Source organism: Tachysurus vachellii, chromosome 20 (genome assembly GCF_030014155.1).
Source record: "Tachysurus vachellii isolate PV-2020 chromosome 20, HZAU_Pvac_v1, whole genome shotgun sequence".
Classification (NCBI taxonomy): Eukaryota; Metazoa; Chordata; class Actinopteri; order Siluriformes; family Bagridae; genus Tachysurus; species Tachysurus vachellii.
Window position 1 is genome coordinate 16,094,060 of NC_083479.1, and position 18,555 is coordinate 16,112,614.

Genomic DNA, 18,555 nt, shown 5'->3' on the forward strand with positions numbered 1-18,555 from the left:
TGATTGTAGTGCCAATGCATATTTTATTTTTTTGTTTCGAGCATGATCAAGCAATAAATACCTCTCCATGCATACAGACACACTTGGAAAAATCTTTCAGGAGTTGGACCTTTCAAATGCACGACAATGTTGAAAGTAATTCTGAGGTGCATACACCTTGTACATTAATGGGAAGTCAGTTCTTGCTATTCCTTTGTCTTTGTATCTGCTGCAGAAGGAGATTTGATTTGACATCTATACTATGTCTACACAAACTAATATAAGGGTCTGGTACAGGACTGTGCCCATATCTCTCTCTGTATCTGCTGCCATCACATAATGGACAAATGGAGGTTTGCATTGTATGACATTTAATATCACTGATCAAGGTGGCTATGATTTACAAGATATCATGCTGATAGTGAAATCAAGGCAGAAGTGTCCGAAATGGTGTATGGTGCATGATCATAATGAGAAATACATTCATGGAAAATAATCAGACCTCATGACACTTTTGGGATTAACTGGAAATCTGACCGTTCCTCAGGCCTCCTCACTCAAGGTCACGGTCTCTCACTAATGCTGCTCTTGTGGCTTCAGGAGCAAATCTCCACAGCCATGAAGCAATATGTTGCCGAAAGAGTTTTTAGAAGAACAGCGGCTATTACAACAACAAATAGCTACTACATTTCAAACAGGATGATCAACAAGCACATATAACTGCAACAGTTAGCTGTCTACATACATAGCTATATAGTACATGTACATAAATGTGAAAATATGAAGTCATGACCACCAATATCTCTGAAGTACACACCTGTTGGAAAGAGACAAATAAGAAATAACTCTTACATCTATACTAGCAGTTGAAACCCATACCAAATGTTATTTGGACATGAATCTTGTAATGTAAATAAGGTCGTTAAAGACAGTAAAATCCAATCAAGGAAGTCAATCTGTAAGATGGTAATAAAATCAGTAAAATTAGTAGGTTTTAGCATTGTTTTGAGGTGTTTTAGACGTACAAGCGTAAAGAATAAGAATAATAAGATGGATTTGTTTGGCAGATAAACAACATCGCCTGTAGTCATGTAGCAGGTTTATGCTAACATGTTAATTTTGAATTAGTCTGCTTGACGTGGTTCCACATCCTTACATTCATTAGCCCAACACTCTCACACTCATCTTACTAATTAGACATTTAATCAACGTAACGTATTTAAACAGAGTCGTGTGTAAAACTACTTCTAGTTCTCTCTCATAGTTCCACCTGCCTGTGCGAGTGCGCATGCGTGTGCGAGCGCGCATTTTTTTTCACCTGTGATTGCAGGTATGTACTTGAGTGTGGAACAGGGTGCGGTAACGTTTCACTCATCCTGTTGTTCCCGGATATTCAATCCTTAACTCGTTTGTTGACCTGTTTATTTCACAGCATTGTTTCACAGTTTCACAGCATTGCTCATTTTCAGTGGACACATTAAAACAACCTGTAACTTTAAAACTTCTACCTGGAAGTTACACTCACAGTTTGGATAATAACCTGAGGAACGGTGAGTATGCAAGGTCATTATGTTTGTGGTGTTTATACCTGGGGGCAGCTTAGTAGGTCAGTTTGTTACAAGTTTGTGAACCAGACTACTGCTCTCAGCATGCACCTTAAAAAGATCTTTAAAATGATCATTTTTTAAAGTTTGAACTCTTTTTTTTTTTTTAACTAGTTCTGCTTTCTAGTTCAAATATTAAGTTACACCAACTTTATGTTGCAATGTAGCTAAGAACTTGGTTTTAATATTGTAAACAATCCAAATATTATCAGTTTAAAATCTTTGACTTTTATGTAAAGTGATTGGAAATTGAGAATAGAGCTGGACAGAAGACTTGTTGTCTGGATTTCTATTTATTTATTTTATCTTAATACACTACTTGTACGTTATGTCAATTAAAAAAAAAAAAAAGTAAAGTAATATATTTTACAAATTAATTATCAACAACTCACCCACGAAATGTAAAGATTGATGTGATTCTTAATAAAATGACATGGCTTTGTCTTTGCAGAACTGAACAATGCCTAATCTTTCCAACAACCTGTTGGATGATGGAGCTCTGAGTCAGAACTTGTTGACATGCAGGGCTCAGCGCTGTAATAATGTTGGTGATTGTGTAATTCGGAACGGATTGCAGGTTTGTAAGTGTATGCTGGGCTACAGAGGAGACGCGTGCCAAGAAACGGTCAATGAAGGACTAGCCATCCCTCTCACACTGGGAGTCCTGGGTTTCATTGTTGCCTTTATTATCCTGGCATTTGCTCTAGCATTTGTCCAGCAAAGGAGAAGGGAACGTATATGGTAAGATCTCTGCAGTGTCTTTCTTTTACTTTGTCTGACTACAGATCTCAAAAGTACAAATCTGAACTTTTTTTTTAATCAAGTGCATTAATTCACTTTCATTTCAAAGCGTGGGAACATTTACTGGTGTCAACTTTCACTTTTAACTGTCTTCCTAGGGAAAAAACTAATGAGGAAAAGGAGGCCTTGAAAAACAATGGAAATTTATCTCACACAAAAATAGGTTTGTGACCACTTCACTCCAACACAAGATAAAACACCAATAAAAGGTATTTTTAACTTATTTTGCAATGATTTCTGTAACAAACTATTTTCATATCCCCTGTTGAATAAAACATGCATCTGGACAGCTAGATGTGAACAGAATGAGTGAGTCTTAAGGTTTTTTTTCTACAAACCTAGAAATTGGAATCACACCTGGAATCATACAATCAGAATAAACCGATATTATGAATACATATAATTCAAGATTTGTTTAATCTGTATAAATTCTGTAGATGTCATTGTTGTAGTTGAATATGCATTTTATTTAGCTGTTTTTCCCATCCATTATAATCAGCATTAAAGATGGTAGCAGATCATTCCCACCCCAAGAGCAGGGTGAATTATGCTCTCTTGCTCACTTTGCAATAGCTGGGATGGAAATAATTTCTTGATGATCAGGCGAGTGCTTAGATATGTTTTATTTCCCCTAGCCCTAACGTAAAAATATTTGGCTTGTAGCATGTAAATATTTTAATTTTGTATGTACTTCCGGTAAGAACGCGTAGCGATGGTCAAAAAGGATTTCCAATACAATATTCAGCATTTTAAAAAATCTGACCACCTGTAAATATTAAAAAAAAAAACACTGTTTGGGATTTTAATTTGCCATTTTCCTGAATATTTAGAGACATAAAATATTCAGACACACATGAAATCTTCAAGTAGCACCTATATAGGATGGAATTATTCGATTACCTGCAAGTAAAACTGATGCCACTGAATAGGCCATATGATTCATGATTTCGACTTTGTGCATTGTTGTACTGAGCAAGTTTATTTTAAGTGTAAGTTTTTCTGACTGATCTCTTTGTTTTTGTTTTTTTTTTCACCACAGGAAAAAGGGAGTTTTTGTATGTCTAAAGTATTTCAACGAAGATGAATACTCATTGTCGTTGTTTGCTTGGAAGCATGCCTTAAAGGTTTGGGACCTTTATGCTTAATACAAAATCCTCATTTCTGCTTTTAAAGGAAAGAAAACGGGTGTCTTGTGCTTGGGTGCTCCTTGAAAGACTCAGCTTGCTGAATGGTAATGACTGATATTTTGTGCATGCCTTCCTGTTTTGCCAAATGTGTTCTCAGTGGGATTTTTTTGACGTGAAATGTCAGCGATACTATCTCATCTCACTCTCAATCTCGTACCTGAGACAATGACTATGCAGTATCTTACTTAAAATGTCAAGTATTTCTGAAATGTGTTTGACTTTAAATAGTTTCAAATCCTACTGGCCAGTTGAAACCATGCAGCATTTTAGATTAGATTAGCTTACAGATTTGTGTATTGGGTGGTTTGTGTAGCTCTTGTACTTTTGATGAACACATTTCATGTTACTTAAGCCTTTTGACAAAAGCACTAGAATTAGATGGTCCACTGTATTCGCACTTCAAAAACCGGCCATGAAAAAATCGTTAATGGCATTTTTATGTTCCAAGGTTGTCTTTTTAAAATTTGTTTGTTGCCCACTTATTGTTACCTGAATAAAAAGCATGTTAGATTTCTGTGCCTCATGCTCAAGTTATTTTCAGAATTTGTTTGTATTAAATATCACTCATTTCATCAACCACATAATTTAAAGTCAAAACAATTAACAATAAAGTTGTTTTTCCTTTAACAGCACATCCTGTTGTGTATGATTATGAGGATATAAGTCATGCATGTGTTAATAAAAACTGAATATGATCTGTTAATTCATTAGAGAGGAAACCTGCTTAGAGCTAAAACATCTTTAAAACATGTTAAACAGCTTTACTTTGTTTATATCAACATTTTTGCCTGCAGTAATTATGTGTACAGTGTATGATCAAATGAGTTACTGACAAGTCTTTGGGTCAAAAACCGTGAAAAAAGAAGATAATTGGTTGTTTTACTCAAACTAATTTTACTCAACCTAGTTTGATATATTTTTATATGCACATCAATGCTGATACGCATGAAACAAAACAGGAATTTTCCTCTCTTCCTGTCCCCTATAAACACCCTTGCTTGAGTATTTAAAGTAAAACCACACCAAGACCAGACAGACCAGTCTCACCTGATTCAAGAGCTAGTTTTACTTAAGCTAGTCTCTTATACATTAATTGGTCCCTGAAACCAAAATTCAAACTAGAAACAAAACAATCTCAAATGACGTTTCATTGACAACAGACGTATTAATAACTGATTTTTTAATTATTAATCCACAGTGCTCAGGTCCCAAATTCAACACATTATCTACAATATTTACAAAAGTTAAAGCTTCAAGCATTTAAATACTAAGTGTTTACTTGTGTCCAGTGCCATCATATAATTACACAAACAACTGTTTACTTCTGACACATGACAGGTAAAAGATTTTCTCAGAAAAAAAAAACCTACAACAAGCAAAAACAGACCCAAGTCTGTCAGATGTTCCCACTCAATCTGGCACATAACCAAAGTAGATGTATAAAGTAAAATCACATTTCCCCTCAGCAATAGTGTTAATATACTGGATTACAGACTTCACTGTATTGATAAACATGTGATATTCAGAGTAATGTAACATTTGAGCAAAGTTTTATTCACAGTAAGAAGAGATTCATCCTTCATAAGAAGTTATTTCTCCAAGAGACTGGGGCGACTTCACATTGTGTTCATGTTCAAGTCCGGTATCATGTCAGGATATGAGATTAAAGCTAGTTCTAGACATATGATTTAATATAATATCAACTGAGATCATCCTTCTGTATCTGGATACCTTTGGGTAATGGGTAAACTTCTAAATGGATAGAAAGAGAAAAGATATTCCATAGCTTATATAACCTACATTCCTGATGTTTGCACGTGTTAAATAACCAATCGAACCTTTAAACTTTATATATCTCTATATGACCGACGCTTATTAGTAGTAAAACAGCCCATAAGAAGCTTTTGTGTGCTCCATATGGTTGAGAAAGATAAAGTCAATCAGGTCCTGCATCACAAATCCACGTCGTAAGGTCTTGCGTTGTAGGCAGGGTTCACTGTGCCTTTTCTCTGCGCTTTAGCTCTGGGGTAATCGAGTTCGTCGTCCACAGAATATCGGGAATTCGCTACGCTCGAGCTGCTCGGTGTTGCGCTCCTGGGTATGTTGCTGCGCGGATATGGAACGGGATTAGGCGCACGAGAGCTGTAACGGGGCGCCCGCGCTGGTTTCGGCGGCTCCTCGCGATTTTGTCCACCGCAGCATCGACAGAAACCCACGCATACGACAATACCGCCAAGCACTTCCATGATACCACCGATGTAACCCAGAACTATGCAATAACCCACGCGGATGTCTGGGTTTTGCGGGTTGGAAAATGTTGTAGTAGTGTTGAGGCTGGTAAGCTTATACGTGTACCACGAGATAGGGATGATCGTGAGCACACCTGAGCAGAAAATCAAAATGCCGCCAATACCGGCGAGGACCCATCGCGGACGCCGGTCAGTCCAGCAGCGCGTGGCCGGCGTCAACACGGCAAGACCGATTGCAGTAACGATCAACGACGCGATCATCAATCCCTCTGCCACGGGAATAATCTGGTTGTTAAAATATGTTTGATCGTTGCCTCGCAGGTTGCAGGTAATAGAAGTGGATATGGTGGAGCTCTGGCAGATGTCCCAGATGCCCTGGTTGATCACTACGTCCACAGCCTGGTTGGCGACGTTATAGAGCTGACGCCAGTTGGGCGCAACTGTGCTCGTCAGGTTCAGGATCCATCCGCAGGGCGCAAGCACCAGTCCGAATATCAAGATCCCTGGTGTCCTCATTGTGGAGTTGGAAAGACGCGACGATTCCCTCGTCTCCTCGTTCTCTTTCGCACAACTTTGGCTCCAAACACTCGCACTTTGGCTTATAAACAGGTGACGCGAGAGTGAAACTGAGGGTGGATCCTTCCATTCATGCTTGACATCAATAGCCCTGCGGTACAGTGCAGTGCTCTGATAGGGAAGTTTCGTAAAACGCTGCATGCCTTGAAAAGAATTTACATAAGTTTCAACGTTTCAACTTGTATTACAGGATTTGAACGTTTTCCCCTGGAGCTAAAAAATTTGATGTACTTTTGCGCGTGGAACATTATTAAATTCTAAGATAATTTAGCAACAAACACTATATATATATATACATAAAAAAAACAATGTGGCCACTTAATATGTGTTTGTTGATTTGTGCTCATTCACCTACAAAAGCAAATCATCCCTGAGGTTTCAGAGGGATTGAGTTCTGGGCTCTGAATTCAGGCCACTCAAGTTTATCCACTCCACCTCTTTCATAACATGACTTCATGGACCTTGCTTTGTGCACAGGAGCATTGTCATGCAGTAACAGGTTTTGTTAAGAACCTATAATGTATGGAAAAAGAACATTTTTAATACATCATGCAAAGACCTTCTTTGTGGCAACATTGTGGGGAAAGCCCACATGTTAGTGTTGAGCTGCACACATACAGTATATGAACACAAGAAGCACGTGACACTATTTACATTTATATTTAAATTTATACCATTTGGCAGACGCCCTTAAGCAAAGCGACCTACAAAGGGTGCAAAAGGTGACAAACTTAGGATACCATCAACTTAAAACTCTGTTGGGAGTTTTTTTATATATATATTTTTATTTATAATTTTTTATTTTACATAAGCCCTAGTTTAAGTGTTTCGGCAGAGGTAAGTCTTCACCCGTCTTTTGAAGAGAATCTGTGACTCAACTGTTCGGACATCTGTCTCTGTGAGGATCATGAGGCATCTATAGATTGACCGGCTTCAGTTAGACTCTGGATCAAGATTGCTATACTAAAGATGAGATGCCAACTCCAAGTGGTCTTTGAGGTCAACAATCTCCTCATCAATACAACATTTATCAGACTGTATATTTATAATCGCACCCTCCAGTGTCACCCAAATGAGGATGAGGTTCCCCTTTGAGTCTGTTTCCTCTCATGGTTTCTTCCTTTATCGTTCAAGGGAGTTTTTCCTCCCCACAGTCAGCTGAGTCACCTCAGACTTGCTCATTGGTTATGAATACAAACACATTTAAATATATCTAATATTAATCTTATAAATAAATTTGACTTGAATTGAATTGAATTTCATTTCATCACATCAGTGCCTGAACATAAAAAGAGTTTCGAGGTATACCTACCTGTTACCCTGAGAGATGGTTGGACCAGTCGAGCAGTTTTAAAATGTAAATATTAAAACATTCCTGTGCTCTAAAATAGATTGGTAGTTTCAACAACACCTGATAATTAGCTACACAAGTAAAGTTTCTCTATGGATTCTTTGTATAGTTCAAAGTACTTTGCTTCTTCATGGGACACTCCTTGTAATCTGACTGTCTGAGAAAAAAAACGCTGAAGTTCCTTTACATGCATCCTCCATAGATTTAGTGTTTATTTTAGGGGGATTTTACTGACACAACAAATTCTGCCAAGTTACCACAACAATATTGTTTCACATTTGAACAATAACTAAGCAATGAAATCAAAATGTATGTTAGATTCCCTGTAAAGCTTAGTACAACAAAAAATTGTCACCACTGTCTATTTCCTGTTATGGCAAGAAACAAAGTTGGTGCTGAACAAATCTGATGACATATTAAGACATAATCAAGTTAAATTCACAAATTTGTTTAGCACAGCAATTTTCATCACATTTCAGCAGCATCAGAACCTAAAAAGTGCTATAAAAGAATGAAATAAAATAGTATAGAATATGTATTTTACAGTTCTATGATTGATGATATGAATATTATTTGAGCACAGACACAGTACAGAGGAAGAGGAAAGGAATGTCTACAAGGTGCCTTGAAACCAACGGATATCATTTCATCAAGATTCCTGCTCATCAAAATAACACTGTCAGCTCTAGACATCTCTGCTCTTTAAATGAATATGCATATTGTTTCAAAGTAAAAGTAAACAGAATGTTTTTATCATCAGACTTATTTTTAGGCAAAATCAATGCCCAAAGTTGTCTTTAAACAAAAGATACACATTTATACACCATTAATTAATTACATTTTCTTTCCTTAGCTGTGTTTTCATAAATGTGTACATAGTTATTTCTGACTTTCTTTTATTTACTTCCTGATTATAAGTACATTTATCTTGCTTTAATCCTTTACATTTTATTACTTCCAATACTCAGGTAAGTCCAGAGCAGAATTTCTCACAGCATATATAACATGAACATCTTGATTTAAAATATAGTCTAGGAAAAGCCATAAACTGGTATCTGATGAACTGAGTACAATACGACACTGGCTGCTCAAACATTTTGCTTTGTCTCCATCTTGTGGTGATTGATGGCACATATCAAAGCCACACAACACAACATATTGTATTTGAAAGTTAAATTTTTATTCTACAATTGCTAAAAACGCAAAAGGTGATATGTTTAGACATTTGGGTTTAATACAAAATAATTTTTTTTATGATTTATCATATACTAACTATGCAAAAGATGTCTATGTTTGTATATACAGTAAAGAATTTCACCATTCTGATAGCATATTCCTAATAAACTGTGGGGAATGGGAATTAAAATGATCAAATTCAGCTTATGGGACAGGCCACATTACACTAAGTCCAATACTGATTGCTATAAAATGAAATCAGTTTAGCAGATAAAACTCATCATCTCTCTTAAATGTGTTAATTTATCAGCATTTATACAGGGTTCTCAAGTTTTGAAGACAGGCAACAGTGACGTCTCTTGTTTACCACCATCTATTATTGAACAAAGTTTACAAACCCTCTATTTTTTTCACAATGTACCGTACAATATACAGAATGCACACTGGTTGCACTATTTTGTGTATTTGTCCTGTAGTGTTTTGTATTTGTCTGTTTGCAGTCTTTTGTCTTGCACTGTTTGCACTAGGTTGCACACGATGCACTTTATGTGGCTAGGACAACTTACTTTAAGTCCTATATATGGTTGAAATGACAATAAAAGCTTCTTGACTTAACTTGACTTGATATGGTATGGTAAAAGTATGTGGACACCTGACTATCACACTTATACTGTACGTGCTTTTTTTTTTTTTTTACTGTATGTGCATTCCAAATTCTGTTCCTCTTTGCTTTTATAAGAATGTTTACTCTTCTGGGAAGGTTTTCCACCATCTATCTATCTATCTATCTATCTATCTATCTATCTATCTATCTATCTATCTATCTATCTATCTATCAATGGACCATAATTCTTTTTTAGAGTAAAACATCATATATATATATATATATAAAAGCTTTAAAAGTGAAAAAGGTGCTAATGGTACCAAATCTGCACACTTGTGGCTGCTAGCCCACTGATAAAGACCTGTTTTCACGACAAAAGGCGTGTAAAAAAGAGAAAACAGGCGTTAACAGGAACAGCGACTTAACTATTGCGTCACTAACGGTTTCCTCCTTCATGTGTGCGCGCGAGGTTCAGTCAAACGCACGAGCTCAACATCACACACGCATCACACACGCGCGAGAAAGAAACCAGAAAAAAATGAACGTCGTTTTTGTTGTCGTAGCAGGTAAGCTAACATGTTTCTGTCTAACGACTAAATATTAGTTATACAGAAATCTTTGTGGTGTGAAGTTGTCTCTAAGAACGTTACAGTTTGGAGTTTAATGAGTAATTACAAACGTTAGACTCGATATTCAAAGCAAAGGTGTTTATTATATAAATGACTAATAAAGGTTGTTATTATATAAATAAAAATAAACCCAAATAACATTGTGAATGGTAATTGAGGTTGTCATATTAGTAAACCATCCCTATGTGATCTGGTACAAATTAGTGTGTGTGTTGTTAATGTGGGACACTTGAAAATATTGACTTCCTGTCTCTGTTTATTATGATCCTAATGTCATCTTTTTGTAAAGTTTACATTCTGTGTCTTCATACCAAACTATATATATGTGTGTGTTTATTTTCACTTCTGGTTTCACTTTCTGTCTATATTCATGTCTTTTTGTTTAACTGTAAAACCTTAATGTCAGTTTTGTCTGAAATCAGGACAGATGCAAGTCGTTTAATGAACATATTTCATTTGGATTTATTTTGCTCATAATATACCCTAATATAAAACATTTTTATAAACGTATTTAACCTAATAACAACAAGAACGACAACAACAAACTATAGGCCATTTACAAAGTGTGTCTTTTATAATGTGAGCCACCAGGTCAATCATCGAGTGAGTCTAGATATTGGATCGTTTCACCAAGTAATTTAGTCGTAAACTATATTTAACCAAACAAAAAATGACATATAATAAGAAACTCACCCAATGATGAACTCACTTAGAAATTTCCATCATGTGTACTGTATATACAGGATCAAACTTAAGTGGCCCATTTATACCAATATTCACCCTAAATCTATTAACATAATCCTCTCTCTGAATTTTCTGGCACATTCTGCAACAAAACGCACAATTATTTTTATTTTTTGGAGCCATATTGGAGTTATTACTGAAATTCCACCATGTCAGAATGCAGATATAAAACTTTCGTATCAGAGTAACACTGATTTTATTAAAATTGCAGTTAAATTTAAGCTGACATTAATTCTACTAGTTTCTAAGTTATCGATTTTGTGACAACCTGTGCAGTTTACCAGGTAATTAGCATTAGCCTGATATAATAACCTTTGGGTATCACACCAGGATGTTTCATAAATCCCACTTTGAGAACTATAGATATAAACAGCATCCTTCAAGGTGGTAAGCCATGTTTAGGCTATACTGTACATGTTTTGTCACAATTTTGCTTTTATACCTGACTACCTGATCATAACACAATATGCTATTTATTTATTTGTTTGTTTGTTTGTTTGTTTGTTTATTATCTCATTCTGGATTCAGTCTTCCTTTTTGTTATAATAACCTCAACCCTTAATGACCACTCTTCTGGAAAGGCTTAACACTAGATTTTGGACAGTGTTTTTTGGCATTTCACCATTCAACCACAAGCGCATTAGTGAAATCAGGTGGTGAGGGTGTTGGGTGAGGAGGCCTGGGGTGCAGTTGGCTGTAACATTCATCCCAAAGGTGTTCAAGCGGGCTTGAGGTCAGGGCTTTGTGCAGGCTTCTGTGCAGCTCTGGCACTCCAAACATTACAAACCATGTCTTCATGGAGTTTGCTTTGTGCACAGGATCATTGCCATGTTGGAACTTTTTTGGGCCTTTTAGTTTCAGTGAAGAGAAAATGTAATGCTGCTTTAATGAATACAGTTGTGTGTTTCCAATTTGTGGCAACAGTTTGTGGACGACCTAAATATGGGTGTGATAGTCATATGGGTGTCCACAAACCTTTTCTATTTTCCTAGCTTTAAAGAATTTTTTCCATATGAGTTACGATTAGCAGCTATAGTGCATAACGTAACATGTTCACCATTTCATCTACATTCAGTTCTAGAAATTTTTAATTGAAACATCAGTGTGTTAGTGCTGATATGCCATTTAAATAAAAGCTACTATTCCAAGGCCATAGGATGATGCAAAACCCTTAGGACAGCTAGAAATATGGTGCACAGACAGTAAGTGAATCATGGTACTGTAGTATTTATGTCTTCATTTAGAGAATCTAGTAATCATTATCAGATATGTAGAACACACTATATCGGGTTACATTTAGCCAAAATGTTACTGGGATCCTCTCATACAGGGTGACATAATAAAAGTCTGCTGTAAGTGAGTAATCCATAAAAATTGCGTTTTAACTGTAACCTTAATGATCTCCATCTACTGTATAAAGGTGTGATGCTAAGTTTGGGATGTGCTGAAGACCAGTCAGCAGCTGCATCCACCACTGAAAAAACTTTAACTTCTACCTACAAGCAAACCATAAACGTCATGGCACAGGATATAAGTACAAACACGTCGAAGGACACGTCCAACAACACAACCACCACATCTGCCACCAACACTTCTACCAATACGACCACAGCTGCCACCAACACTGCTACCAATACGACCACAGCTGCCACCAACACTGCTACCAATACGACCACAGTTGCCACCAACACTGCTATCAACACCACCATCACAAATGCCACTGAAACCCCCGCCATCACTATCACAGATGCCACTAACACCACCACCAACACCACTGCCTCAGCTGTCACCAACACCACCACAGCTGCCACCAAAACCACCACCATCATTACCACAGATACCACCAACGCCACCACCAACACTGCTGCCACCACCATCAGCACCATTACCACCATTACCACCACCACAGCTGCCACCAACACCACCACTAATGCCACCTCCATCATGCCAACAACAGCCCCTACCTTTCCCTCAACATCATCTATTCATTCAGCTACATCAAAAGCGAATTCTAGTTTAACATCCATCACTTCTTCAGTGAAACCCCAGTTCTCCACTACAACCATTCTGCGGCCAACACAATCACGTTTGACAAGAAAACCAGTATCATCCACAGTGAAGCCCAGTACAACAAAAGTCTCAAACAGTGCCAGTCCTGTCAAGGCATTGAGTTCAGGTAAGACATATTTTAGATCGCTCAACTTCAGAGCAAATCAGAGAAACAGTAACTTTGTCAAAGAAGTAAAATTCACATTTAAATGTGGCAGTTCTGTTCATCAGTTCATTTAGTCAGATTTTATGATCTCAGAAGTTGAATAGAATTAATTTATTACCAAATTAAATAAATAAACATCATCTGACTAATCAGATTTGAGTGGTATAAAATTATTTACATATGTGTTAAATATAATACGCACACAAAAAATAAATACATATCCTACAGGTAGTTTTATTGTACATAATACATAAATTCTATTGTAATTCATGTATTAAAAAGGTTAACTGGTAAATGAACAATGTGTATTAATGGCAGTAATGCTCACCATTTTAAAAGACTGTGCTTCCTCCACAGTGAGCGTCGCCGCCATCGTCATTGGTTTCATCGTCCTTGTGATATTTTTATTGGGTGGAGTATATTACTTCAAAATAAAGTAAGTACATAAAGTGGTTTCAACCTGAATGGTGAGATAATTAAAGGATTAGGTGTGATATGGTGTAGTCTTGACTTAACTAATTACTGTAGTGTTGTTTCGATTACATTTTTTTATATTCAGTTCTCATAAAATCAAGGCTTGGTACTGTATATGGGTATAACTGGGTAATAAAGTCATTGATTTACCTGCGGTGCCTATGTGTGTGTGTGCGTGTGCGTGTGTGCGTGTGTGTGTGTGTGTGTGTGTGTGTGTGTGTGACAGGCGCCCTTCCTATGGCCGTCTCTTGGATGACACAGAACATGGCAATTTCTTCAACCCCATGTTCGATGGCTAAGTGCCACTTCAGAAAAAGTTCTAGTATTGACCTTTTTCAGAGGGAAAGGATTTGGACCTTTGGAGGCCTGCCATGGCTTTGAACATGTCGACAGTGACTAATGATCTGCTCTTTCAGGGAAAGTATGATCTGAAACCAGAACAAATTAAACAAAATCTGATGGTCTTATAAATGAGACATTTATGTGACAGATGATAATATATGCACTTAAATTGTTAAATATTAAATGATAGATAGATAGCCATATGCCTGTTCTGTGAAATGATATATATTGTTTCTGTTATATCTTTAATAATAATTTATAAATCATTTTGAACATTTACAAACATGGTTTAATTTTTTAAGGAGGAATTGTTTTGGTTTCCAGTAGTTCAACTGAAAAGGATTTTGAATAATGATTATATACATGAAAGGAATATATATAATAAAATACAATATAAGTATACCAGATATAAATACTGGAAAAGTCCCAAGACCTTTTCACCATTTGGATTATAGTTTGTTTTGTCCCTTTGACCTATTTGTAAATGTTGTAATTGAATTTAATGTTGTACCACCATTTTTCTGGTAGCAAACCTTAAAAAAACAAAAAACTGTTACGCATATGCTGACAAGTACAGTAGGATTGTGTGGCCATATTGTCCATTTCCAATCATTATTTTATCTGTATTTTAATGTTTTCATATTTGTGATATGTTACTTTGAATAAATTGTCTGTAGCTTATTAATTTACCGGACTTTTCCTGTCATTGTTTTATTATATATTTTTACCCAACATTCCGACTGTCTGTTGTCTGTTATTTTAGATTCATTTGAGAATTCTTTTTATGCTATTATAATAATGAACAGATCAGAGTTTTATTTGCTTGTCAATATAATAATAGGTATTAAGGGGTAGCATGCAATTACACATGGAAATGGTCAAGGCTGTAATTAGGGCCCAAATAAAGCATTAAGTACAGGAAGAGATGGAATCACAACATCTGACTGTTTGACATGATGTTGAACGTTATATTACTGCATAATCTTAGTATATTAAGAGAAGAAATACTCCACATTTAGTTGAGATGAAGTGTTAAAATATGTTAAAACTAATTGTTAATGTTTAAACTAAGCTGTAGTGTTTCCTGTGTTTCCACATTGCCATGTTTACTTCCTGTTTGCGTTTTGACCTCATTTTGGGTTACGAGTTAGATCACAATCACATCAACAGGACCTTGCAGCTGAAAATATGTCAGAAAATGTGCCAATATATATGGGGTAGCCTGGGAAAGTCCTTCACATGCTAACATTTTGACATTTGAATTGAAATGTGTTTGCATGTACTGTATCTCAAATACAAGTAGCATTTTAGGTTTACTATGTTTCACTATGACTGATTGCTCTCCAGCAACTTGGAACAAAACCTGACATTTACTGTGTGCTAATCACTTAGCTAGCAAGGTTTTACCACCATGCTTGTAAAACTGGCTCTTTAACCAACATGATCTGTATAAAAGCAGACGCCTAACACAAGGTTAAAAAATAAGAAAAAAAATTTTTTTTTGTAAAGTAAAAAAATGCAATTTTGGCTAAAGTTTTTTGTCTGTAAGAATTCAGCAGCATTTTTCTCAGGTTTTTGAAGGCTGTATGTATCCATATGTATTTCTATTCTCATCTGATCAATACTAAAACATCACTTGGGACATTAGACTATAAAGCAAGACTGTAATTCATTAAGTATGTTAATCTGTTTGAACTAATGTCTGTAGCCTTGACATGCATTTCCTGTATGAAACACAGGATGTGGCAATGTGGAGGTGAAGCAGGCCACCTCTCATTTCCAGTTTCTGTATATATGTGAGTTTCTAAGCTGGTTCTCCATGTGTCCCTGTGGGTTTTCTCCCAGCTTCTAGATATGCATGTGAGTGTTAATGTATGTGTATGTATGTGCATAGAGCCCTGTGATGTACTGGCATCCCATTCCAAGATAAACTCCAGATCCACTGTGACCCTACTCGGAAAAATGAATGAATGGACGAATGAATGAATGAACAGAGAACGTCATATTCATTTCTGCGGTGTTGTCACCTATTTGGGTTGGAAAAAGTGTCAGATAGAAACACAGTTCCTTTCCACAATGTAGGTGTTCAGTTGTGTTTTAAATTCAGTTTTTTTCTATAATTGGTTTGTTTTCATAATCAGAGAATGTCGCCCACTGAAAGGTGCATGACGTTGATAAAGGGCTCTTGTTTGATTTTGCAGCTCACACAAAGAGCTAATGAAAGGATGCTGAAGTGGGTAAGAGCTAATGAGTGGGTGCTGAAGAGAGAGGGCCTGATAACCATAATGATGACACAGTTGGTTGTTCTTCCTCTACCATCATGCTCATCTCGCTACTCTGACAAGTTTGGCACTGATTCATTTTGTGAAAAGAGAAACTGGGAAGAAATGTGCAGTATGTTCAGTGTGGAGCATAACCAAAAATCTATCCAACTTCCTGTAAATTCAGTAACCATGTTTAACCAAGAGATGTCACCAGTTCCTTTTTAAGTGGGTTATTTGTTCCTCTTCTGCTCAACAAAATACTGTATATCAAAATGCCAGTGTAAAGGTTACTCATTAAAGGTTGTCAGTGAGTATGAAATAATGCAGTTTAAACATTCACAGAAGATCGGGAAAAGCTCCAACTTCAGTCAGCTGCATACACAATATGATTATTATCTGTCTAATGATTTTAAAACAAAGGTTAAATGTAGTTTAGAACTACAAGAATTTGCTAAATTTATAAAATGGAAAATAGAAAATGATGGAAAATGGCCCATAAAGAAAATCCAGGGTGGAAGTAATGACAATTTTAATAGGCATGATTAAATGCAGCAAGAAGATTATTATCATATTAGAAAAGGGGCACAAAAAATATCAGAAGGTTTTTAGTGTCAATTTGGTTGCCTACTGCAGTGACATAGTGTCTTGCATAAATATTTACCCCCTTGCGCTTTTCCATATTGTATAGTTTTACAGGTTGTAACACTATACAATTTTACACCGTAAAACCCCTAGTTAAATTCTGTTGCAAAATAAAGTCAAGTTAATTTTTTATTGCCTTTCCTTTATGTAGTTTGCATACGCTGGAACAAAACGCCATTGCTCTAGCACCATGATGCAACACATAACAGTGTGTGAGAACAGATTAAAATGCAAAACAGCATGAGGTGAGGACAATAAATCCACAGGACAATAAATCCACAGAACATGGTCTTATACTGTAAAATATTGAGCAGTGTAGCATCAATTAAAATAGCAGCAAATAAGTATAGCTGCGTACACCATATTTCTGGACCCTGAGTGACCTTTGAGTGTTAGTACGCGTTCATTTTGGATCACATTTGTGTAGTGATCCTATAATTAGTGCCATCAGTAGTCATATAATTAGTTGAATGGAGTTCACTGGTGTACTATTAAACTGTCACATGTTCCCGGTATAAATACACCTATTCCTGGAAAGGCCTAGAGTTTGTTAGAGAAAACAACTAAACAAACAGAATTATGGCCAAGGAGCTATTTAAAAGAAAATTCAAAGTTTTAACATCCCCACTATTTAGCAAGATTAATTTGTGTCTATGAGCAGTTTGGTTTGCATTATTGTTTTGAAAGTCATTTAAAAATGCAAAAAATCTAAATTGTCATGTGAATAATGGTAAAAGAATGGTCATTTCTAGTAATTATTGTTTATCTATTATCACAGTGAAATTATAGATGGTAAAAAGTCACTAAAGCATCAGAAATTATAACATAATCTTTAATCTAAATATGCTGCAGTATTGATAGTGCATTGGAGCTGCTGTGTCCTCAGAGTCACTACTGGGTTAGTGTTTTTCACTAGCAGGCTGGTTACAATAGGTGGCAGTGTTGAAACGCGCACACACACACACACACACACAAGTAAAAATGCTATCAGGATATTATGATATCAGGAAATCTAAAAATCTAAGAGGAAAAACACAAAAAACTCTGCACAAACTGTATCAAAGGCTCAGGATCAAACCAGGGACTTTAAATGGCCATTAAATTAGGAAGCACCTTGTGAAATCAAATTTAAATAATAAACTGTTTCTTATGCTGGTCATTTCACACACACTTTCTCTCTTTGGTTGTGCAGAAGAATATGCAACAATTACAAAGATGCTCAATAAACAGTAATGACAGTCATGTAGGCATTAGTTTCATTCATTCATTCGTTTTCTACCGCTTATCCGAAATATCTCGGGTCACGGGGAGCCTGTGCCTATCTCAGGCGTCATCGGGCATTGAGGCAGGATACACCCTGGATGGAGTGCCAACCCATCGCAGGACACACACACACTCTCATTCACTCACGCAATCAAACACTACAGACAATTTTCCAGAGATGCCAATCAACCTACCATGCATGTCTTTGGACCGGGGGAGGAAACCGGAGTACCCGGAGGAAACCCCCGAGGCACGGGGAGAACATGCAAACTCCACACACACAAGGCGGAGGCGGGAATCGAACCCCCAACCCTCGAGGTGTGAGGCGAACGTGCTAACCACTAAGCCACCGTGCCCCCCAGGCATTAGTTTGTATTAATATTTTTTTTTGTTCATGTAAGTATGCAATCATTACAAACCGTTCAATCTCCTTTCATCCAGGAGAAGATACCAAG

General features: G+C 36.5%; 2 protein-coding genes and 1 long non-coding RNA gene across 3 annotated transcripts; 2 read left to right on the plus strand and 1 right to left on the minus strand.

Annotated features, from left to right (window-relative positions):
• Positions 1–1,324: 1,324 nt before the first annotated feature.
• On the plus strand, positions 1,325–4,081 carry LOC132862981 (uncharacterized). The gene is made up of 4 exons (XR_009650081.1): positions 1,325–1,529; positions 2,035–2,324; positions 2,483–2,593; positions 3,424–4,081. It is a non-coding gene; the product is annotated as an uncharacterized LOC132862981 (long non-coding RNA).
• Positions 4,082–4,734: 653 nt separating this feature from the next.
• LOC132862977 (claudin-23-like) lies at positions 4,735–6,411 on the minus strand. Its single transcript, XM_060895435.1, has one exon. It carries the CDS (start codon positions 6,334–6,336, stop codon positions 5,524–5,526), a length of 813 nt encoding a protein of 270 aa, XP_060751418.1. The 5' UTR covers positions 6,337–6,411; the 3' UTR covers positions 4,735–5,523.
• Positions 6,412–9,982: 3,571 nt separating this feature from the next.
• On the plus strand, positions 9,983–14,668 carry parm1 (prostate androgen-regulated mucin-like protein 1). The gene is made up of 4 exons (XM_060895436.1): positions 9,983–10,093; positions 12,321–13,076; positions 13,473–13,551; positions 13,816–14,668. Exons 1-4 carry the CDS (start codon positions 10,066–10,068, stop codon positions 13,886–13,888), a joined length of 936 nt encoding a protein of 311 aa, XP_060751419.1. The 5' UTR covers positions 9,983–10,065; the 3' UTR covers positions 13,889–14,668.
• Positions 14,669–18,555: the final 3,887 nt, after the last annotated feature.

What these genes read in the sequence shown, in the direction of transcription:
- LOC132862977 (XM_060895435.1), bottom strand. Translation starts at nt 6,336, where the DNA reads ATGAGGACACCAGGGATCTTGATATTCGGACTGGTGCTTGCGCCCTGC.
- parm1 (XM_060895436.1), top strand. Translation starts at nt 10,066, where the DNA reads ATGAACGTCGTTTTTGTTGTCGTAGCAG. An exon ending in CGTTTTTGTTGTCGTAGCAG is followed by an intron (nt 10,094 to 12,320) that starts GTAAGCTAACAT and finishes TACTGTATAAAG; the next exon opens with GTGTGATGCTAAGTTTGGGA. An exon ending in TGTCAAGGCATTGAGTTCAG is followed by an intron (nt 13,077 to 13,472) that starts GTAAGACATATT and finishes CTTCCTCCACAG; the next exon opens with TGAGCGTCGCCGCCATCGTC.